Source organism: Hylobates moloch, unplaced genomic scaffold, assembly GCF_009828535.3.
Source record: "Hylobates moloch isolate HMO894 unplaced genomic scaffold, HMol_V3 SCAFFOLD_332, whole genome shotgun sequence".
In the NCBI taxonomy this organism is placed as follows: domain Eukaryota; kingdom Metazoa; phylum Chordata; class Mammalia; order Primates; family Hylobatidae; genus Hylobates; species Hylobates moloch.
This window is the reverse complement of record NW_026652607.1, coordinates 184-24,470: the sequence shown is the minus strand read 5'-3', so window position 1 is coordinate 24,470 and position 24,287 is coordinate 184. Positions and strand designations below refer to the sequence as shown.

The 24,287-nt window shown below is 45.8% G+C and overlaps 1 protein-coding gene across 1 annotated transcript in view; it reads left to right on the top strand.

The window, feature by feature from the left end:
- The window catches only part of LOC116464247 (retinal-specific phospholipid-transporting ATPase ABCA4-like), a gene marked incomplete at both ends in the record, with an annotated part of 30,387 nt that extends 7,457 nt beyond the window's left edge, over window positions 1-22,930 (top strand). Inside the window, 6 exons of the mRNA XM_032147549.1 lie at window positions 8,100-8,305; window positions 8,669-8,845; window positions 10,668-10,890; window positions 16,113-16,317; window positions 19,710-19,775; window positions 22,841-22,930. Of these exons, the coding sequence (XP_032003440.1) occupies window positions 8,100-8,305; window positions 8,669-8,845; window positions 10,668-10,890; window positions 16,113-16,317; window positions 19,710-19,775; window positions 22,841-22,930 (967 nt within the window). The remainder of the gene's footprint in view (window positions 1-8,099; window positions 8,306-8,668; window positions 8,846-10,667; window positions 10,891-16,112; window positions 16,318-19,709; window positions 19,776-22,840) is intronic.
- Between the last annotated feature and the right edge of the window lie 1,357 nt (window positions 22,931-24,287).

The window sequence follows — 24,287 nt, the reverse complement described above, 5'->3', positions numbered from 1 at the left end:
TCTCTGGATAAATTATATGATGAATCCAATGAAGACAGACATTATTTTGTAATATGCAGCATAATAGGCACTATTATGATTGGATTTTTCTGCTTGAAAGTAGCTAGATTAGAGTAGGAAACCAAAAAGATGTGAATTCATTCAGTCATTCATGCATTTGCATGAATTGAGCTACCTACATTTGAATAAATGCTGTTAATCCCTGATTCCTTGGAAGCTCACATGGGAGAGATAAGCGTGTCATTAAATAATGCCATAATGGTGGTATCTCAGAGGACTAGCAGAACATAATTCAATCTGATAGAGTAGAAACAGATTGCACAAATCCAATTCAAAACATCATAAATCCTCTAAGCACTGTCAATTCTTTCTCCAAATTATCTCTGAAATTCCTCCTCCTTCCCCATTTATGGCCTCCATTTACAGAAGCCTGTACTGTCTCTCTTAGCTGGTTGCCAGGCCGCCGGTCTCTTGCTGTTCAGCTCTCAACTGCTTCCAGCAAGATCTTTCTAAAACCCCAGGCTTGCCATGACTTAGCGCCCACAGCTCCACAGTGACTCCTCACTGCTGTTAAGGTAAAGGCCTTCCCAGTCTAGCTCCTCATGCTTCTTCCATGTTCTATGGGACTGCCCCAGGCTTCCCACCTGGTACCACTGAGCCTTTCCATTCTTCCCCCACTCGACTGCCTGGTCAACGCCCACACCCACGCTTCAGGACTCAGGTCCTATGTTTCGGGCCTTCTTCTATGCACCATTTCCTTCCCTGTAGCCCTTGATCATGATTTGTTTATACGCCTCCGCACCTTCATGGCCCTGAACCCCTCAAGGGCTGAAACTGCCTTACTTTTCTTTTTGACTTCCCAACTTATCTTAGTGGAGCTGTAGTCACATAGAGTAGACACTCATAAATGCTGCTCTGGGCTGTAAAGGTTGAATTTTCCAGCTAAGCAAGGAAGAAAGATAATTTCAGGCAGGAGGAAGAGCATAAGCAAAGTGCAGAGGTGTGAAGCTCAAGAGAAGTGGATGGGCTGGGCAGAGGTGTGGCTGCAGCATCAGGGGAGAAGTAGTGCCTGAAGGCGGCTGGCATGGCTTGCAAAAGCTTCATCCTATAGGTGAAAGGACACCATCTCTTGCACCAATAGGCTCTGTGATTGGAGGCAACTTTGCTGTTTTACTGCCAGAAAACTGAGGATGATAACCCAAACTGCAGTTCAAGTGGCATTCACTGGTGTGGCTGAAATGGGTGTTTGTGGCCAGAATGTGGTCTGATTGGTCAGTGCCCAGCTCTGTTGATTATCAAATGTTTTGAATATAGTAGCACCCATGTGCCCAAGTTGTTGGGATGATTCAACAAGAAACTTTGAGAGCTCAAGTGCCCTGCAGTTGTCAGCCAGGTGATTCTCTTCCTTTGGACCCAGTTAGACGCAGGCATTACCTAGTGGCTTTGCCCCAGTGTGAATCTTTGTGCTTCAACTTGATCTTTTTATTTGTTTCATTATTGTATTTAATTTGTTTATTTTAGAGACAGACATTTTTTAACAGCTGTGCATTTCCTGTCCCTTTGTTTTCCAGTCGTCATGTGTTTCCTTACTCTCTGTGGGTGAACGTTTCAGATGTCTGTTTGTGGTGCCCAGAGTGCAAGATAAAATTTATTGCAGTGCCTTCGGCCTCTAACTCACCATTCCAACCAACTCAGATAGCCCAAGGCTATTTTATCCAGTGGATTTTTCCATGTAGTGGGAAATAAATCTTGAAAGTTACTGTTTAGATTTGCCAGGAAACTCATTCTGGGATGTTTGCCCACATCCACTGGCATTTCTCAAAAGGAACCCCAGGTGTCTACCTTGACACCAGCAGGGCCACTTGAGCCCTCCATTGGCATTCATTGCCCGCTTTGTTCTCAGCCTGAGTTTAGGAGTTACAGATGTGAGAGGCGGGATTATCCAGGCAACATCTCTAAGGGGGCAGTGGCTCCCTTACCCTATAAGACCTCACTCCTAGCACGTCCTGGATGTATTTGTCAAAATATGTCCTCTTATGCCACGTCAGCACAGGGTTGCTCCCCACTTTGATCATCAAGTTTAAACAAAAAGAAAGATTTTCTTTCTTTCTCTGCCTCTACTGGACATCATTTCCCACCTAACAGATAATTTAATGTATCTGTTACTGAATGTGTTTGAATTAGAGACAGAGAGGTCACAGTGGAAGAAGGAAGCCTGCTGCTACTGCAGCTTGTCCTCCCAAGGAGGTGTTTGATTTAGCTGTGTAAACAAATGACTGCATTCTCCAGAGGTCCTGAACACAGCTGCCTGCGCTGGAGAGGGCTCAAACCTCTTCCGCCAGGGTGAACTCTGCTTCCTAGTGAGTGCCAGCAAAACAACCAACAAAGAGCGGTAGGACTTGTGTGAACTTCAAATGGTGGTGGTCCTGCCACTTGGGCTCAACCACAGCAGTTAGGAAACTAAAGGGGAGGAGGAAAGCCCTTTTCTTACTTTATTGTCATTGGCTGTCATAGGGCATTACAATGGTTCTCTTTGAGATTCTGAGCTCTAGCTATAACATTTGCCCAGAATCTGCCTCTGAGGCCTTAAGACACTGTGTTTTTATTCAGCGAAGATGCCCTTTGATTTCTTTTCCCACTAGTGGTGCTAGGTTTGAGCACCTTACACTGGCCCCTTACAGTGTAAGAGCACCTTACACTGGCCAGTTCTTGTCTACCTACATTCTTCCCTAACATTCATGATTGCATAGTTACTCTTAGTGTAGAAGCAGACAGCCTTTACACGTAGAATCCATGGCTGTAGCCTCATAGAACCTACATATTCTAATTTACAGGCTAATCAGACCAAATATATCAAATCAAAAACCTCTGCTGAGAGTTTATTCATTCATCTCTGTCTCCCAAACGTACTTATGTACACACGTGCACTAATATACATGTCCATTAGCCAAGATTTTGACTTCAGGGATCAAAGCAAGTACCGATAGGGAATGAAGTCACTTGCTGCAAGGCAGGTGGCTTCCCCATGAGAATGCAAGGCTACCTCATGACTCATACTTCAGAGGGTGACCCAGGAACTTCTGATTCATGTCCAAAGCAGCTTCTACAATTGGTCTACCTTGACCTTGGGAAGCTGTGGGGAGGATGACATTCGGGATTAGCTTTATAAGGCCTTCCTGTGGGCAGAGTTGTCTGACTTTCACCTAAAGATCAACAAGCAGCTAGCGAGCATCAGTGGGTGAGGACCCACCCCCTCTTACCTCCCCTACTGCCCAGCTGGGACATGGGCTTTGGCATCTGTCCATAGCATTGTTCTAACCAGATGAGGTGTTATGGATCAGCTCAGGATGGGATATGTTCCCAGACATATTATTTAAAGAAAATAGCTCCCTTCCTCCCCTGATAAATAGCTGTCATGGCTACAAGGTAACCTGGCTGGGGCTTAAAAGTCTGTTGACTTTCAAGATATTTTGCAAAACAGTCATAAAAATGGTATTTTTCAGGTCCTCACTATTTGTGAGATGGTTTGGTATACTACAGTGGTTAAAAACACAGGCTCTCTCCAGAGGAGGTTTACTTTGCTCAGTTGTGCCTCCTAAGTGAACTTGGACCTCATATGGTTGTTGTGAGAATGAAATGGGTGAATATGAGTAAAGTCCTTGGATCAGTTTTGGCCACGTAGTAAGCCTTCAGTAAGCATCTGCTTTTATTCCTACAGGGAGGCACTTGTAAGCCCTTCCAAACACCGTCTCATGTGATCCTTAGAACAAACCTATGAGATAGGGCATATCTCAATTTTGTAGGTAGGGAAACAGAAGCCACACAGTTAGGAAATGGCAACAGGTCTGTTAGACTCTTAAACACTATGCTACACCAATTTGCAAGACAAGGAAGACAAAGCACCTTTGAAAATGGGTCAGATGTTTTAGGGTAAATGAACATTTGAGAATCTTTTAAGTTTCCCCCCCACCCAGAGATTTTCAAGGTACCAATCTAGGGGGGTGCATCAGGAAACATGACTATGAATCAGCTGCCTGATAAACCAGCCAGGATGGAGCCCACGTCATCACAGCAGTCAGCAGTGCCACTGAAAACATCAGCTGCTTATTCCCGTATAGATTTCCCCTTAAGACATGAAAGGGGAGTTCAAAGAGAATGGGCCAGATAGCTCTGAGAGTCATATTACTAAAATATACTTATTTTTACTAGCTTTTTTGTTTTAAGAGTTATATTGTCATTAGCACCGTAGCAAAAATTCACGTTTTATTAATTTCTCCTAGTTTATCATGTGATTCTAGAGTAGGATGCAGAGTTATATTCAAAACACACAAATCAACTCAACTCAGGAAACATATATCAAGGCCCTATCATGACAAAATGCTATTCTAGAGACCACGGTGAACAAGCCATGGCCCCAGCCTCAAGGAATTTACTATCTTTGGAACTGTGCTGGCCAATACAGTAACCAGCAGCCACGCAGGGCTATTTAAATTTAAATTAATTAAAAGTAAAAACACAATGCCTTGGATGCATTAGCCACATTTTAAGTGTTCAATAGATATTTGTGGCTCCTGCCTGCCATATTGGACAGGGCAGATATAGAACAATTCCATCACTGCAGAAAGTTCTACTGAACAGTGCTGCTCTGGGGCAGAAGATCTTCTTGTTCAGGGATGTTACACCCCCGCTTGTGGCTAGAGTGTGGCTTATCCTCAGAGCAACGATAGGGGAACAGTGGCACTCTGCAGGCTCAGCACTGAAGACATGGATGCAGGCTCTGCTTCTGACCTAGATTGACCTTGGGCAAGGCCCTTTGCTCCTCAGATCCCAATTTGTTCACCAGCCAAGTAAGAACATCAGACCACAAGCCCTCTAGGGCTCTGTCCAAATGCCCCATGACTGAGTGAGCTGGTAGAACATTCTATGTGTGTGTCACAACATGAAGAGCAAAGACTTTCACCTCCCCAAATAATTTTGTTTTTCATTTTTGGAATTAAATTTCAGATTCACTCTAATTGCCAATACTAAAATTCTCTATATGCAGTTCTAAACTTGGCAAACCAATAAAAAAAGATTATTTTACTACTTATCTTTGTAGAACATTGAGGTCTCCCTAAAGCAAATTTAAATGCATATTTTTAAAATGTATTCTAGCAGTTCAGTTCAGAAGCCCCCTGGCCCAAGCATCACACTGTCAATCCTTTGTCCTCAAGCAGCGTGGTTGGGTGGGTTAAGTACTGACAAACACTGGGTGCCAGGCCCATGGTCGGGGACTGTGCTAACAGTCTACATATTAGATCCCACCTACCCCCACCCTCAACAGACCCAAACTATTTATCAAATAGCAAACCTTACATTATTTCTGTCCAGAAGAAACAAACGTTTATTGAGAACTTTTGCGGTGTGACCTGTTTAAGTCCTACGTCTCATTTAAGGACTGGTCAATGTTAGGTTGGGCAATGGCTGTTTGTGAGAGAATCACTGCCTAAAGAAAATTCTCCATTTCCTTTAGCTCTATGGTGGGTGACTACACATACTGGTATTTCTTAAAGAAATATCAATTCCATTTCCTTTTAACATAATTATTAATATCTCATTAGTATGGTGTCACTGAAGCCTGGGCCCAAAGAAATACTAATTCCATTTCCTTTTAAGATAATTATTAATATCTCACCAGCGTGGTGTCACTTAAGCCTGGGCCCTTTAGAATTTTTCATGTACCTGTGTTCCTTAGCCCATATCAGCTGGAACACTAATAGTTTTCTTCCTTTTTATCTAGAAGACCGAGAACATTACATGGGACCCACCCCCAGGGCATGGAGGCTGAGGTGGGACAGTTAATTCAGGAGGCCCAAGAAGTGTGGGTGTGCAGCCCCTTGTTCAAACACAGCCTCTGAATCGCCAGAGGCTTCTGGTGCGTGCTCTGAGGCGCAGGTGGGACTCGGGAGTGAGGAGTTTTGGCGAATGAGTTGGGATTGCCTGCTTCTTCCCAGTGCAGTGGAGCTTGGTTCTGTGGTCAGGTCCTTACGCCCTGTCTGCCTTTCTTTATTTCTGGGGTAGTAGTCGTGGAATCAAATGACCTGGGGTTTGATACCTACTCTACCATGCTGGGGGAGTCACTCAGCCTCCTTGAACCTAAGTTCCTGGGCTGCCAAGTGAGGATAAGTAGTAATTGCTGATCCGCCTACTTGACAAGACAGTAGTGAGGGTGCTGAGTGCCAGGCTATGGATCCAGCCTTTCCCACGGTTCCTGGTGTGGCAGGAAGAACTCTGGGCCTGCAGGTGAAATTGGGGAGGGAGTCCCAGCTCTGCCACTGTCTCTCTGTGTGACCTCAGGCAGGTCTCAAAAAAATAAGATACTTTCTAAAACTCAGTTTCCTCTTCAGTAAAATGAGGATTCCAGGTAACTCACAGATAGTTTATGGGGATGAGTCTGTTCCTTAAAGCCTGCATTACATCAATAGCCCAATCTTCCTGCTTGCTTTCCCCCTTCTCCACTACCAGTGATCACAGCCTGCTCCCATGGGTGATATCCCTGCTCAAAACCCTACATTAGCTCCTATGGCTGTTTAAGGCCTGCCCAGAACTCCCCTGGTCTTAGCACTGAAAGCACGTGCCCGGGGAAGCCCTGCATTGGTCGTTCACGCTACTGAGTCCCGCAGGGCAAACGGTCTGGTCCCATCTTGCTTTCTAGTGCTGCTGTCACACTCACCTCCCTTCACTACACTCCCTTCTGTGCCTTGCAATTACCTAGGGAGCTTTTTACAAGATATGGATGCCCTGGCCCTGCCACTAGAGATTCTGATTTAATTGCTTGGGGTGGGGCCTGGCATAGGTATCTTTTAAAGCTCCCCAGTGGTTCTAAAGCACAGCCACAGATGGGAACGACTGATCTATTCTTATAGGTCCCCAGATACCTCATGTGCTGTTCCCTGTGCCTGAGCTGACCTTTCCCCTACTTTCCTCTCTTCAGCTAATTCCTGCTTATCCTCCTACTCAGGAGGCTCTTCCTCCAGGCAGCCTTCCCTGATTCCTCCAGGAAGACTTAGCTGCGTCCCTCCGCTGGGCTTCCCCAATACACTGGGCTTGCTTTCATTAGAACCTGATCCTTCCACATTATGGTTGTTGGTTTACTCCAATCCTCTCCCTCATTAGCTCTCAACTTTCTTTCAGGAAGAGACGTTTATCTTTCCTTCTTGTATTCCTAGAGTGGACCAGGCTCTGGCACATTGCAGACTCTCAGTATGCATTCAGGGAACAACTTAATCAAGACAAGACCATCTGACCTCTTGTGAGTTACATGCTAAGAAAGAAATGTCGACACCAATAGCCCTCACAATGATAGGAACAAGAGGTTAAAGAAAAGGAAATAGATGCAAATAATAATATAAGTGCTTTAACAAATCTATACAAGAGGACAGCCATCATATTCAAATTTTCAAACATTCTTAGTTCTGCTCTTTTGTGGGTAATGGGTTTTTTTCCTCTTCCAGGGGAAGAAAAGAAGCATATTACAGAAATTCCTCCTCCCCCAGCATTACTTGTCACAGAATTGTAATTGGACATGATTTCCCTAAGTTATTTTGGCTGTCTGTTATTTTCTCTCTTCCTCCTTGCTCTTCCCTCAGCTGGCCATCCTGTGTGTTTGGAGAGAGCCAGAAAGGTTCAATGCTAGGAATGTTTCTCTCTCTCTTTAAAGCTCTTTAATCATCAGGCTTTCTGATCTTCAAAGCAGGCTGTAGCCAGTGTAACCCCACTCCCTCACCTCCCCATGCTGGGGAGTAAAAGCCTGGAGTATTTTTGTCATTTTGAAGACTTGCATATTTGGACAGCCTTGGACATCTGGAAAGTGTGGTCCTCACTAGCTCTGCAGGGATAAGAGCACGTCAGCATATCCAAGCTCTCTGGTGCCCCTACATCTGGACACGTTGAAAAATTAACACCAGACTCTGGAGTTAAGCAAACATTAAGTTTATAGGCCTCCTTGCATTTGACCATTTCCTGGGGCAGCAGCCCTTATCCTGTGCCTTTCTGTGTGTAGAGTTGAGTCTTTGCAGTTGATCCTCCTCAAACTCTCTCAACTTTGTGACTCTCTGCAGTGCTTGGTCCTGGATAAGTTTGAAAGCTACAATGATGAAACTCAGCTCACCCAACGTGCCCTGTCTCTACTGGAGGAAAACAGGTTCTGGGCCGGAGTGGTGTTCCCTGACATGTATCCCTGGAGCAGCTCTCTACCACCCCACGTGAAGTATAAGATCCGAATGGACATAGACGTGGTGGAGAAAACCAATAAGATTAAAGACAGGTGATGTTTCAGGAAGGGCTTGCTGCGTTTCTCCAAAGTCAGTGGGAAATTACATTTGGTAGAGAGAAAGGGATTGAGACTGGACTCAGCCTATAAATCAATAAAATTAAGTTAAATAAGAAAATATAAGATATTTTATAAAGCTCAACAAAGAGTCCTTGAATAAAAGCAATTACAGAGTCACATGGTGGCTAATATTCAAAACTGAGATTTAAACTGAGGACTAGGAAATAGAACTGGATCCTTTTGAAGCGTTCAGGAGAAAGATTTTAAGAGAATGAGTTCTGAGTCACCCTGTGGTCGGGAGGTGTGAGTGAGCTGTCCAAGCCCGTTCCCATCCTTTGTCCCTCTGTGTCTTCTCAGGTATTGGGATTCTGGTCCCAGAGCTGATCCCGTGGAAGATTTCCGGTACATCTGGGGCGGGTTTGCCTATCTGCAGGACATGGTTGAACAGGGGATCACAAGGAGCCAGGTGCAGGTGGAGGCTCCAGTTGGAATCTACCTCCAGCAGATGCCCTACCCCTGCTTCGTGGACGATTCGTGAGTCTGAAGTTCGCGACCCTCCTCCATGACACGCTAATGGGGGTGCTGGAGTGGGCTGGGGCGGGCTGGGGGTGCTCTCAAGGCTTCCATGTCTTTGGAGAGAGCCCCAGGGACCAGAGCCAAACTGGAGATCGTGGAGCTCTGACTGATGAATCTGCTTCTCCCAAGCTCCAGGCAGGCGCAGATGAGTCAGTACAGTGGTGGGAAAGGGAAGAGAGTTGGTGTTGTAGCTGGAAAAGGGAAGGGGAAAATTAAAGCAAGGAAAGCGAGGCTGGGGGAGGGGATAAATTCCCCACTATGTAGTATGTTTGGTACGTGGAAGGGTTCTGGTCAGAATGTTTGCCCAGTGATTGCCACATCAGCATTCATTTTGGACTCTGTATGGCCAGTAGGTCTGGTTCCTGGGAGCCCTGGAATAATGCAGCCCCTTCCCTAACTAACATTTCCATGATGTATGCTCAGTGACAAGGCAGAGGAATGTGTTGGATGAGCTCAGGCCCCGCCTCCCTGGACACCCCCATCCCAGGCCTGTATATCTGTTGACCAGGAACAAGCAAAGCAAGCAGCCTACTGTTTGACTGAACATGGATTTGGGGGGTGGTAGAGAAAGGGCCGGGGTGGAGGGTTGGGAGGGCTCATTTGTCATTACAGGTGGGGTCAGAAACACTACCAAAACAGCAGCAGAGACCTACAATTGAGTTCACCTAAAACTCAGTGTGGACACAGGAAACCCTCTTTTAATAACTGTCCAATGGGTTTTCCAGCCTCAGCTCTACAGAAAACTTGAGATAACAGTGGCCAGTCTGCAGTTAGTTTGGGTTCGGACAATAGGCAGAGCTGGGAAATGGAGCCGGGGCAAAAGCCCAGGTCCACTTTAGGATCAGAGTGGGAGTGGCTGGTGGGGAAGTGAGGTGGGTGTGGGGAGGCAATAGGGAGCTGGGTCATTTGGTGTGGGAGAGTCCTCTGGTGGCTAGTCCCAGAAGTGCATGCTTTACGAACATATGCTTCTCTCCCTAGGGCCACCTTGAGTGAAACTCTCCCATGCTGGAATTGGGCCCTTCCAGTGACAACACGCAACAGTTTTCAATAGATAATAATCCCAAGGGCTTTACTAGCACAGGAAACACAGGGAAAACATGTATAAAGTTCACAAGAAAGTCATTCCAGTATATCAAATCTACTGTTTGCCAGGTGGATATACCACGGTCTAGTCTACTCCACCTGTGCATGGCTGGTGGTGGAGCCAGTGGCTGTTGGATAACTGATTTATTGATGGATCATTTGCCTTCTGAAAGTGCCAAACTGATTAGTTATTTTGTGTGTCTTTTTGTGTAACTAGGGTTTGACCTTCCAGGGCAGGCTGTGCTGGGGCGGCTGACCCCTTGGGGAGCCAAGTTATTGCTCTTACCACCACCACTTGCCCTTGTCAGTGCTCCACCCTCTTGGGTTTCAGTGTCAGCATGTAGCTATCTATGCAGATCCCATCCACATCATCAAGTCTGCAGTCTTTTCCTTGCAAGGCCTTACAGGGAAGATCTTTGACATAGAGGATATACTTTTATTGACACATTTTACTTGCAGAGCATTCACCTGGGCTAACCAGAAAGACAGCACTCTGCTGTAAACAAAAAACAATGCTTCAGGGCTAACATGGAATGTATTAAAAGATTCCAGCCCATTGAATGTCCAGCAGAGGTTTTCCTGTTTTCCTTTCCCTCCATCTGGGCTTTGTTCTCAACACATTCATTCAACAAACATTTATTCTGCCTCTACCAGGTACAGAGCACTCTACTATTCTGCTTCTCTCCTTTTGCTTTAGTTTCATGATCATCCTGAACCGCTGTTTCCCTATCTTCATGGTGCTGGCATGGATCTACTCTGTCTCCATGACTGTGAAGAGCATCGTCTTGGAGAAGGAGTTGAGACTGAAGGAGACCTTGAAAAATCAGGGTGTCTCCAATGCAGTGATTTGGTGTACCTGGTTCCTGGACAGCTTCTCCATCATGTCAATGAGCATCTTCCTCCTGACGATATTCATCATGGTAAGCCAAATGGAGAAGGCCCAGAAAATCTTGAATACTTTGGTTCCTCTCCCCTTTCCTCCTGTTCGTGTGCCTGGATTAGTCATCTGGCCACCAAGGAGAGCGTGACATCTAGCTTCCCAGCCCTTCCTTTTAGCCAAGCTGGGAGACACTCCGAGAGACGGAATCTCCTGAAGGAGCCACTGCATCACAGCATCCTCCCATCTCCCATTGCCTGCCCAGGGGTCCATGGTCCACATAGACTTTCCAGTCCCATTCCGTGACCATCTGGAGAAGCTGCTATTAGCAGAGCCCTGCACAGGGTAATAGTGTAATTAAAGTGGTCTTCTCTTTCCAACACAGAAGAAATCAGTTCAGGGAGTGTTTTTCTAGGCTTACGATTTTAACTACTGGCTAGAGTTGAATTTTTACAATTTTAACTACTGGCTAGCAGTAGGGGAGGAGATCTGGATTATTTACTTATCACCATCATGGTCACCTCCTACGTGGCTTCACCAAAAAACATTCTGCTGCCTGAAAAATCTCCAAGACCTCTCTCTCTTTTAAAGGATGGAATTTGGAGTCCATCCTTCCTCAGTGATAAGGAGTTTTTATAGCCACAGGCAGCATCTATTGGTCTGTCCTCTGCAAACTTGCAACTCCTCTGAGAGCTAGACTTGGAAATGAAACATTATTTTGCAATACGCTGCTATCCTTCATTTTTAGCTCCTCCACCATAGATGATTGTTTGTACTTGTTAAATGATAAGGATATAAATTTAGGTCATTTTTTATATTTTATTGGATGGAATTCGGTATAATTTTTAGACTTCAGGCTTTGCAGGCTCCTGAGACGGACTGATTGAGCTTGTTCTTCTTCTTCCCCATCATGATAGGAAGTGCTGTACCACACTAGGCAGTGTGTGTAGTGACCACAGACTGGCTGAGTGTCTCCCATCCCATGCTGGCCCATATCTGGTACCCACCTGATCCACAAATGTTCCATCAGATCCTGTTCAAACAACACATCTCCAGTTAAGCCAAATCTTGCCCTGTCTCCTTACAGTAAAATGTACTAAATCTGAAGGTTTTGTCTTTTTAGTGTTGCTCTGTGATCCAGTGATCTGTGGCCTTGGTTATGCCCTGTGCTAGAGTCCTAGCAAAACAAACTAAGGTAGAGGTCATTCTGCTCAAACAACCTGACCCCACCTGGATGTGGCTTTACATTTGCGAAGGGTACCAAAGTTCTAAGAGATGAGGGGAGGAGCTGAGCCCCTTGTCCCCATCTAGGCTTCTCTTGTTCTTTCCCATTCCTCAGTCTGCTCCTTTTCCCAGTACCAACATGTTTGTGTCCTCAGAATTAAAGGAGTAAAAATGTGTAAACATCTGACTAGCAACAGCCATGAGATTTTGCCTGCCTTGTTGATAAGCAGCATTGAGATCTGCCCTCCTAAGAATGGGCCATTAGGTCTTCAAAGCTTTTACGATGTGCGGTAAAGAACGTTCACCAGGAGTTTCATGCACAAAAGGGTTTCTCTTTGTGGGAACTAGAACACTGTTCCAGTGATGACGGAAACAGAGCTTTCCACACCAAAACAGGGTTTTCCTTTGAATGACTCTCCCACCTTTCCCTTGTCTCTTCCTCCCCACCTCAACAACACAGGAAAGAAGCTGGAAGCAGGGACAATGGGAAGGTCCCTTTGTTATTCGAGCTATTAGAAACAAAAAGAAAAGTGGCCATCTGAGGAAACCACAGCTGGTGAAACTGTTGGGTCACAGAGTGAATTACACCTCTGGCTTAAGTCAGCGAAAAGTCCTAGAAGTTTGTGGTCCTAGAAGTCCTAAAAGTTTATGGGACTTTGTTTTGAGCAAGGATAAGAAATTGATTTCAGGCCGGGCATGGTGGCTCACGCCTGTAATCCCAACACTTTGGGAGACAGAGGCGGGCGGATCACTTCGGGTCAGGAGTTCCAGAGCAGTCTGGCCAACATGGCAAAACTCCGCCTCTCCTAAAAATACAAAAATTAACCAGGTGTGGTGGCACATGCCTGTAGTCCCGGGTGTTCAGGAGGCTGAGCCAGGAGAATCTCTTGAACCCAGGAGGTGGAGGTCTCAGTGAGCTGATACCATATCACTGCACTCTAGCCTGGGCAACAGAGCAAGACTCTGTCTAAAAAAACAATAAATAAAAAAGAAATTGATCTCATTCTTCTGAGAACTGCAACAACTACCTTAAAGTGATTCCATCCAAAAGCCACATGTTCAGCCATGGACTTACTTTTATGGAGCTGCGTGTGGGTGACACACAAAATCAGGAGCTCTGAGTCCTAATTTAGACTTTTATTTAGATTTCCTCAAATTTGGATTCCAGTTAAGCATGGGTCTCTTCTGTGCCCCGCACCCCCTTGCCATTTGTTTTATCTGTTTTTCAGTCTGTTCTGTCAGTACCCACAGGCAGGAGAGCAGAAAGGAGAAATGGCAGCCACAGCAGACAAATGGCACGTTCGTTGCACTCAGCTCTTGCACGCCCATCACAGATACTACTCTTTGGTCTCTCTTTTCTATGAGAGGAAGCCAGGGCTCCAGGGAACTACTGCCAATTGATCAGAACTCATTTAGGACGTGGACCTATTTGTTCCTTTATGTTCCTGGGAAGAGCACAGGATGAATTCTATGTACTCATTTACGTGTTCAGAGAGTAAAGTGCCTCATAGGATGCCTCCAGCAAAGGATAACCAAGAAGGTCTAATACATTTGACAATCTCAGTTTATCCTATAGTGTAATTGGATAGCAGTTCCCCTAGCAAAAGTTGCTAGTTTGGTCCTATTTTCTACATAGCCAAAGTGGTTGATTCATTGGTTAATGTGAAAGTTACTGAGTACTGCCAGCAGGTTCTAGGAAATGTATTTGTGTGATATTCATGGATGGGGAAGATCAATCCACTTCCAAGTGATTTGGATTAATTACTAGTATTTTCACCTGTGTGGGTAGCAAGTCTCAGAAAATCAAGTACAGATGATGGCATCGGACAGGACAGGCCCCAGGCAAAATGTTGAAGCTCCTCTGGAGTTCCCTCCCATCTCCCTCTTTTGTTTTCCGTATACCTGGTTTATCCAGGGCCCTGGAGATGCTCCAAGACCCCCTACCCAGGTCTTCCTCCCTTGTCCCAGCCATATTTCTCCACATTACCACTCTTCTCACCGAGGATTTGCTTACTTAACACACAATAAATACTATTAAAAGAGAAACTTAGGCACATTAAAATGTTAAAGAGTTGATTCCAGCAAACAGTGATTCACAGGAGGCTCCAGATCACAAGTGGTTCAGGGCACCACTGAGGGGTAGGGAAGCAAAACAAAGAAACACAAAGCAAATATTTGATTGGTTCAAGTGGAAAGTCCCTGATTAGAGGTTAGTGGGCAGTTTGTGATTAGTTAAGTTTCTCTGAGTTGGGTTTTGGTTTGCTGATGTAGGAACACAGAATGCTGGGGCCGTTTCAGCCTAATGGTCTCCCAATTAATTTTTTTAACATTACTGATGACTGATAGGAGTCTAATGTGTTATTCCTCCAAGGGAAAATGGCATTCCTAGGATTAAAGGAACTCAGCACATGGAGTGTGCATTGTAGAAATTTAGACACTAACAACAGGCTGGTGGGAGAGAGCCTTTTAGGGCAGAGTGAGAAGGCATCCAGCAAAGGGTGGGAGTTACTGACGCATGGCCTCTTGGTTTCAGCATGGAAGAATCCTACATTACAGCGACCCATTCATCCTCTTCCTGTTCTTGTTGGCTTTCTCCACTGCCACCATCATGCTGTGCTTTCTGCTCAGCACCTTCTTCTCCAAGGCCAGCCTGGCAGCAGCCTGTAGTGGTGTCATCTATTTCACCCTCTACCTGCCACATATCCTGTGCTTCGCCTGGCAGGACCGCATGACCACTGAGCTGAAGAAGGCTGTGGTGAGGCCCTTGGGCTGGCCCATGTCCTATAACACGTTTCCTCGGAAGGGTCTGTAGCAGTCCTGGAGGCCCAGCCTGCCCTCTGAGGGGGTCCACTTTGCCTTTGACCCAAGGTTAAAAAGTTCATGTGAGGCTAAAAGGTACAGGGGCAAAAGTGGGAGCAGTCCTCACCCTGAGCGATGCAACAGTGACTCCTCACCACACCTGCTTGATTCATCTGCCCTGGAAAGTCATTAAAAAACCAGTTCAACTCATGGGTCCCTTTGTTTACTCACAAGAGAGAGCCAGCAGCCCATTTCACTAGTTTTCCTTTCCTACTCTTTGAGAAGAATCAGAAGAGAGGGAGCTCGCCACTTTACTATCTGTCTAAAGAGATGTTTCCATTAATTAAAAGTTTTTGTTTTGCTTCAAAAAAACTTGAATTGGAGTATTTCCACAAGTATCTTTAACATGTTCTACCAGTGCTTGCAGAAAGAAGTGCAGAAATGAGACTCTCCACAGAGTCAGGCTTGCTGGCCAGGAGAGGACTCCCGAAGCTGACTTCTGATGGCCTGAGAAACTTCCTAGTTCACAATTCCCAGACCCAGACAAAGAGCACTGTCTTCTCTCTAATTGTTTTCAAATGGGCCATTTCCACCCTCTAATCAGCCTCTGGCCCTGGAGGGTGCAGTTCCCCTTGTCCTCCGGAGTCTCCCTTTCTCTGTGCTGTAGAGTCAAGAAGCGATGACCACCTGCCCTCACTGGGGAAAGACAGAAAGTCTGACTCGTTCTCACGACTCACACTTATTAGGCTCCAGAGGTGTCAGGGCATCTGCCTTTCATTTCTTAGGTTAGGTAAGAAATCAATTGCTGCCATTTACAGCACCCAATTTTCTAAAATGATCACAATGGATTAGTGGCAAGAAATCCTTATGACTCATGGGTGGGCAGAGTTGGGCTATTTTGGTAATCCTTGAGTAGGCAGATGGCCTTTGAGGTCATCTTGTTGGGTACATAGATCACTAGGAAGCTATAGGTCTAGCAACTGTGGATTAGGGCTGGGCTGAGAATTGTTTCATGTTTTTTGTGACTGTATAGCTAGAGACTCTCTTGTTTGCAGAGAGACCCTCTGAACTCCCCCTAGCCGTCTAGGGAAAGACTGCCTTCACCCCTCCTGAGGTGACCTTACACTGAGAGACAATGGGGACCCCCTTTTGGCCCTCCCCTCTACCTTGAGGGCATCTGGGTGCTGTTGCATTGCATAAAAGGCACTGCTCATTTTCTGTGCCCTCTCTGCCTCACTGCAGAGCCTATTGTCCCCAGTGGCATTTGGATTTGGCACTGAGTACCTGGTTCGCTTTGAAGAGCAAGGCCTGGGGCTGCAGTGGAGCAACATCGGGAACAGTCCCACGGAAGGGGACGAATTCAGCTTCCTGCTGTCCATGCAGATGATGCTCCTTGATGCTGCTGTCTACGGCTTACTCGCTTGGTACCTTGACCAGGTGTTTCCAGGTAAGCATCCTCCTCTGTACGGTAAAGGTAATTGAGTTCTTCAGATCCCCAGCCCTCTCCATTCATCTAGTTTAAATTTCATTGCTTCTAAGCTCTTTGTCAGAACCAGCATTTGAAGTTTAAATCTAGAAGTCAAAAATCCACCAGCAAATCCTACTGGCTCTACTTGAGAAACAAATCCAGAATCTGATATCTTGTCACCTCCTCCACCACAACCTTCCCAATCCCAGTCTCTTCCTTCCACTACCACCTCCCATCAGTCCATTCTGCACACTGTATTCAGGGAGATCCTTTCAGAATCAAGGTCATATGGTGTCAGCCTTCTCTGTCAAATGCCTCCACGGGCTTTTCCTCTCATTCAGAGTAAAACCAAGTGTCTCAACCCTGACCTCCAAGATGCTTCATTATCTGGCCTCCAGCTCTTTCTCATCTTACGATTTTCCCTTCTCCTCCGTGTTCCTCTGCTCCAGCCACGTCGGCCTCCTTACTGACTGTTTAATACACCGAGTGCATTTCCTCTTCAGGGCCTTTCCACCTGCTGTTCTCATGCCAGAAGCATGTTTCTCTCCCCCCACCCCACAACCCGCCCCTCATATCTGCAGGCTTGCTTCCTTACTTTGTTAAGGTCTCTGTTCAAATGTCACATTATCACAGGGATCTTTCCAGACTGAAGAGATCTACATATCTATGGCTCTGTAAACAACATTCCTTCAGGGTTCCTGTCCCCTCACCCTCCTTTATTTTGGGGAACATTCTTCACCATCTGATATGATGATGTATCTTATGCAGGTATTTACTGACTCTCTGCCCTTAGTAGAATATGAGCCCAGAGAGCATACATGTGGTCTATTTTGTTAACTGTGACAGTCCCAGTGCCCAGAATAGTGCCTGACCTTTGGTGGGCACTGAATAAATATCTAATTAATCTGTAGTATGGAAAATCAGCTTCTGAAAATTGGCTGTTTGCCCGATCGTGTATTTACTTGGTAGAAAATCAAATTTTCCTTCAAATTAGCATTTTCTGGTAACTAGAGCTGCCCCATCTTCATCTGAGTGGTCTCCAAGTCAGCTGATAGCCTTGTGCTGTGGCAGCCATGCCTGGCTCTTGATGCTGTAGCCAAGAGCAGGCAGAGGACGTTGAGGCTGGTCCAGTCCATGGGGAGGGACAAACTCACAGCTCTCAGATCATCTCAGGGCAGCCTTTGTTGACAGAAATAGGTAGGCAGCCACCCTGAATGGGAAGAAGGCCTCTAGACTGGGTCAGGAGGCCTGGGTTTGCATCCTAGTGGCATAGGTGCATTTGTTTACTAGGGCTGCCATAACAAAATACCACTAACTGGGCGGCTTAGACAACAGCCATTTATATCTCACAGCTCTGAAGGCTGGAAGTCCAAAATCAAGGTGTTGGCAGGGCCATGCTGCCTCTGAAACCTGTAGGTGCTTGGGCACTCCTTGACTTGTAGATGAGTCCTGCTGATCCTTCGTCTGCACATGGCATTCTGCCTGTCTTACATGGCCATCTTATAAGGACACCAGCTGGATTGGATTAGGGGCCTACCTTGCTCCCATGTGACCTCATCTCAACTAATCACGTCTGCAATGACCCTGTTCCTAAACAAGGCCACATTATGAGGTACCTGGGGTTAGCACTCTGGTATCTTTTTTCTTGACACCACTTCTGACACCAAATATGTGTTTTGGTTTTTTGTTGTTGTTGTTTTGGCACCAACCAATTCTCCTATGTTAATGGGTTGTCCAAGAATTCAATTGAATTCTGACACTATCCAGAATTCACGCAGACTCCATGGGTTCAGTCCCACAAGGCTTCCCCCTCTTCAGATGCCAGCTGGAAATGTGGTGCCCGGGCTACCCACGCTTTTGCCAAAGTCCTGTACTTACAATCACAGCTTTAAAATGAAGGATGCAGCTCAGGAACCACCACATGGAAGAGAAGCACGGTATGGGGTCGAGGGCAGAGCTTCTATGCTCTCTCCAGACACACCACCCTCCAAGCACCTCAAAGTGTTCAGCAACCCAGAAGCTCCCCAAATCTTGTTGTTCAAGAGTTTTTATAACCCTATCTTCAGCTCCATACTCCCCCACTGGAGGTTGAGGATTGGGACTGAAAGTTCCATCCTTCTCATGTGTGGTCTTTCTGGTGACCAGTGCCCAGAAACTGCAGCTATCTTGGGGCTCTACCCTGAGTCACATCATTAGCATAAACTCAGATGTGGTGGAGGAAGGGGCTCATTATGAATAAAAAAAAGACACTCCTTTCTGCCAGGAAATTCCAAAGGTTTTAGGAGATCTGTGCCCTGCACAGGAGCTGGGGACAAAGACCAAGTATACTTTGTATTATGCCACAGACCCCAACATGTCTTTTTGGAGAGAGACCAAATTCAACCCGTGATGGTGACTTTGAACAAGACATTTGAATTAGTCTGTTTTTTCTATCCTACTAGATTGTTGGAAACAGATATAATAGATGAAAATTAGTTGATTACAATTGAAATTTGTGCATAATTCAAAAGTTTTATTTTAGCCAAGCTAAAGCTTTCATTTATTCAACAGCTATTTACTGAGCAGCACCTGTGCATGAGGCTCAGCAGGGCCAGGTTCCGGGAATAGAGTGGTGGAGATAAAAATCCAGACCCGCCCAGAGGAGTAGACAGTCCAGTGGCAGCAAAGGCCATGAAACATATGGCAACTCTTAAAAAAAGCCGAGATCGTGATTTTACAAAATCAACATTTTGTAGGGAGCAGAACTTTCAAAGAGAACTGGACTAGAAATTTGGGAGTCTTTTTCTTGGAACCCTGGTGGATCCAGTAGAATGAGGGGTGGGGGTGTAGGGTTAAAAACAGTGACATTAGAACTGGATTACCTGTGTTGGAATTCCTACGTTTCCGTTTATCTGTGACGGGAGGCAGATGGCTCAAGTTCAGTGTACCTCTGTTTCCTTTCTCAGAAGAATAATATTACTACCTATCTCCTGGGGTTGTTTTGAGGTTTAAATTATTTAACACATGGAAAGCACTCACAGCAATGCCTGCCACAGAAAGAATATCCAGTACATCTTAGTGATGATCACTATTATTACTCTCTGACTCCTGGAAAAGGACTTGATTTAATTCTCTCATGAAACGTTTTCTTGGAAAACTGATGTCAACCAAGATTATTGGTCTTGCTCTTGCTTATAACACCCTAAAAACATGACTGTCTGGCTAAAAATATGTTGGAAGGGAGCCTGAGAATAGCCATGTAATAATAACTACAAATATCTATAGTTACAATGTGAGGTTCAGGTAGATAAACTCTAGATCTTATAGAACTGCGGTTAGGTAGGATAGGGAGACTCCTTCGACCTTCTCTGTTTATTTGTCTCTATTTTTAGGAGACTATGGAACCCCACTTCCTTGGTACTTTCTTCTACAAGAGTCGTATTGGCTTGGCGGTGAAGGTGAGTCCTTTAAAACACAAATCTTAATGTTTGAAATCAGCTCCCTGGGCTCTGTGCAAGATGTATATGGGTCACAGAGGCAGCCCTCTATGTAAACGGTGTGACTCCTGATGAGTCAGCTGCCTCCTGGGGCTCTGCCCCTTGATGGGCATTGCAGCGTCTGGGAGCCCACCTTTCACGAGTCACTGGGCCCTGTGTGATCATGAATGGCTGGTCATGGATGAAGCCCTGTGTCCTGTACACCTTGTCCAGTAGACTAAATTGCCCTATTTAAAAAAGGCCAAGCCACTTCAGGGTTCAAAGAACTTTTGCAGCTTTTCAATATAAAGCAGAAATCCAGGGAATCATGAAGGAACCTTTGCATTCATCTCCCATTGCCTTCCTCATGCCTTTTTAGTCTTCTCTGCCTTTTCAAAATATAAATTAGTTTATTCTCCCAAGATGAAGACTCCTCCTGGGGCTGAGGCAGAGCTGTTGGTCTTCAAGGCAATACCTCAGATTCTCCTGGTGTTGATCTTTCTTAGGGGTGGGGAAGAAGGTTGAAAGGGCATTTGCCCACAACACATCTTAGGTAAAAGGCACCTTTACTACTGAACCAAACAGGAGGCCTAGCTAGAGAAAGTTCTAGAAGCAGGGAAAAGTACAGACTCTTTTGTGAGGTCTGAGAAAGCAAAGAAATTCCAGCATGTAAGCGGGGGACTCCCCTAGAGCTGAAGTTCTCTCCCATCTGTTTGTTGCTCACCTACCTGTTCTTTACTTTGTATTATTGGGCCTGGGCCAGGACTTATCCTGTAAAGCACTGAGACCGATGTTTGCTTTCTCTGGGGGATTAGTCTAGGGCCTTTAAAAGGCTTGGCCGGGTGTTTTTTTTCTTTTGTTTTTTGCTTTTGTTTTCACTGGGTCAAACAAACAACACTTTAACAGCTCAGGATTTTTTCATTGTGTTGACTTGTCTACCTATAAACTTGTTAATTTTTTACTATAATAAAATTATCATATAATAAATGAAAAATTTCAACACAGGGTTGTATTCCTAGAATGTTTTAATGTCAATGAGTATCAGGGCTTGTGGGCATTTTTTTTTTTTTCTCTACAATCCCAACAGATACTCTGTCTCTTAAGAAAAAAAGAAATCATGGCCGGGCACGGTGGCTCATGCCTGTAATCCCAGCACTTTGGGAGGCCGAAGTGGGTGGGTCACCTGAGATCAGCAGTCCGAGACCAGACTGACTGACATGGGGAAACCCCGTCTCTACTAAAAATACAAAATTAGCCGGGCACAGTGGCGCATGCCTGTAATCCCAGCTACCCGGGAGGCTGAGGCAGGAGAATCACTTGAACCTGGGAGGCAGAGGTTGCAGTGAGCCAAGATCTTGCCATTGCCCTCCAGTATGGGCAGCAAGAGCAAAACTCCGCCTCAAAAAAAAAAAAAAAGAAAAGAAAAAGTAAAGAAAAAAAGAAATCATAAGGAAAATATGCTCCTTCAAAAGTGAATCACAAATATGTTTGCCAACGGAAGGCAAATATTTTTCACCTGTCTCATAGGCTGGACTGAAATGGATTTCTAAAACTCTCTAAAACCAGAAAAGAGCTGAGTATCTCCACCCAACCTCCCTCCTTTCACAGATGAAAAAATAAAAAATGGAGCCCAGGAGACATCCAGTATCTTCCCCTATTGGTCACTTGGGACAAAATCTGGAACTTGCACATATATTGCCTGGCAGGAAGCTCATTCCAGTGATTACACTCTTTAGGAGGATGTTTCCTCTTGCTATTTCATTACCTATTTGTGCAGTTTGATAGCTAGTAAAGTGATCAAAGGAACTGTGGGGCATAGATTCAAAAGTCCTTCGGGAAGCAGAAATAGAAGAACAGTACTAGAGGCAGCAGGTCCCTGACCACCGGGCCCACTACCTGCTGCTCCAGCACACATCCTGCACGTTTTCAGAGGGCGGGGGACAGAGAGGCCCTGGGTGGCTGTTGCATTGAGAAATCTCACCCTGCTCCTGTATGTGCACTTGAGGCCGAGAGCCCTTGGATGCGTGGTGACAGTGGTTTCCTCCTGCCCCTGCCTTCCTCTCTGGCAGACTGACTGGCCCTTCTGCTTCTCTTCCCCTTCCAGGATGTCCTGATGTCTTTTTAAACCAAATGCCAAGTTTGCCAAAAAGTGTGTGTATGTGTGTGCAATGCGTGTGTTTATACCACACTTTATAATTTGTCCAGGCTTGTATTAATACCATCACCAGGCTCAACCCTGGTGTTAATTCCAAAATACTTAAATGCCCATCTAGGTGAATTTCTCAGGTAAACCATTTATTCAAGCTGTAGTTTAAGCTGGCTGCCCCTCATAGCACTTTGAATAGACTTTGTTTTTGTTTTTGTTTTTGTTTTTTGAGACAGAGTCTCACTCTGTCGCCCAGGCTGGAGTGCAGTGGCGCTATCTCGGCTCACTGCAACCTCCACCTCCCAGGTTCAAGCGATTCTCCTGCCTCAGCCTCCTGAGTAGCTGGGATTACAGGTGAGCACCACCACACCTGGCTAATTTTTGTATTTTTAGTAGATACGGGGTTTCACCATGTTGGTCAGACTGGTTTCGAACTCCTGACCTCATGATCTGCCTGCCTTGGCCTCCCAAAGTGCTGGGATTACAGGCATGAGCCACCACGTCCGGCCGCTGAATAGACTTTTACTCAAGGTTTGCCATGACTTTCACATGTTTTGGATTGGAGTAAAATGTGCCAGTGGTGGGCTAAAGAAAATTAACTCATTTCAAATTCAAACCTGGTTTTCTTAATTTTTTTAAAATCACAATTTCTGAAACTGTGGGCTCCTCCTGGCACATTGAGAGGAGGAGGTGAAACTCTTCAAGTCTGAAGCTCCTGTTACAAATCTTCCTCTGGGACTGGCAAAGATTGTGTGATCAGGCTTGAGTACCTCACAGCCCTACAGCAGGTCAGAGGCTGGCCAGGAAACTCATTTGCTCCCTGTACCTCTCCCCTCCTTTCCTGCCTTTGCTGGTTCTCGGCTCCCGGTGGTAGAGTAACACTGGCTTCTGATTGGTGCAGGGTGTTCAACCAGAGAAGAAAGAGCCCTGGAAAAGACCGAGCCCCTAACAGAGGAAACGGAGGATCCGGAGCACCCAGAAGGAATACACGGTAAAACCCCAATAAAGAATGCACAGCAGAGGCGAGGAAAAGGCTCTAAGCACTGCAGAGGGCCAGAGCAAAACATCTCATGGCAAGGGTGGAAAGAAGCCCAGGAAACTGACTCTCTATGTTGACAAGTGTTAAACCAGATCCCTTCTCAGAGGTCCATCTGCATGTGTGTGGAATGAATGGTTCAGCCCAGACATTAGCGCATATTTCCTGGAGAAAGCAAATACCGACCATGTAGTGTGCCTGTGCCCTTGTTAGGCAAATCCCAAGTGAGTTGCACAAATGTGCTGACTTCCGAGGATTTAGCAAGAACAATAACTTTGGTCACTGGGACTTAAAGCGGATATGAGCTATAAGGAAAGACAAAAATAAATGCTTCTGTGTCCAGGGGGAAAGAGACTCCAGGGGAGCTGACTACACTTCACTTACGGCTTACAAATCTAGAAGGCCATTCATTGAAACCATCAGAAGCCTTTCCTGACAGTGGAAGTTACCTAATAATCCCTAAACTGATGACCCAGGTTTACAAGTTTTGTTTTCCTGGCTGTTGCTGCCCTCATCTTCTCTCTTAAACTAATTCTGTATTTCTCCCAAGGCTTTTCATTCCCTAAGCATATGCATTTCTCTGTGGCTAAAATGCTCTGGGTTTAGACAGGCAGCACAGCCCCTGGGCTCTGCCTGACAGGGCAGGAGAGGGTCTGGCCTTTATCCCTCCAGCCCACCCCAGGGGCCATTTCACAAAACTAAAGCCAGAAACCTGCAGCCCCTCCCAGAGTTAGACTGCAGTACAGCGTGCCTCTGGGAAAACCCTCCTCCCACAGTGGAAAGTCTAGGCTGAAATCAGGAGGCTGGGGACTGGTTCCACCTCAGTTGCAGGCAAGGCCAGGAGGCGCAGATAGAAGAAACAGTGGACTTTTTCCCCCTAGGGAAACAAATGCTTAGAGCTACAGTATTAAGAAGACAAATTAAGCTGTGCCATATAGGGTGAAATGAAGCAGGGAGAGACGGGAGGTCAGGGAGAAGTGAGAGCACTCGGTGAGGGTCTGCACTGGAGGGAGCATGAGAGGAGGAAGGAGGGGAGTGGGGTTTGAGGGTTGGTGTTGAGGAAGCGTGGACTGCCCTACCCACCTAATTGGAAAACTCTGGGAGTTCTGAGGAGCAAGAAGCCTTAGTCAAAGTCAACTCAAAGATTCAAGCCAAGGTGACTAAGAGAATGGTGGTTCAGAAAAGGTCATGGGAGAATCTGAAGGCAGATGTTGTTTTGGGAAGATGAAGAACCTAAGCCGCTTCCAGAAATTCATGAGGAAATGCCCTGTGGACTGTTGGCAATGAGGGCCTAGGACCAAGGTTGAGCTTG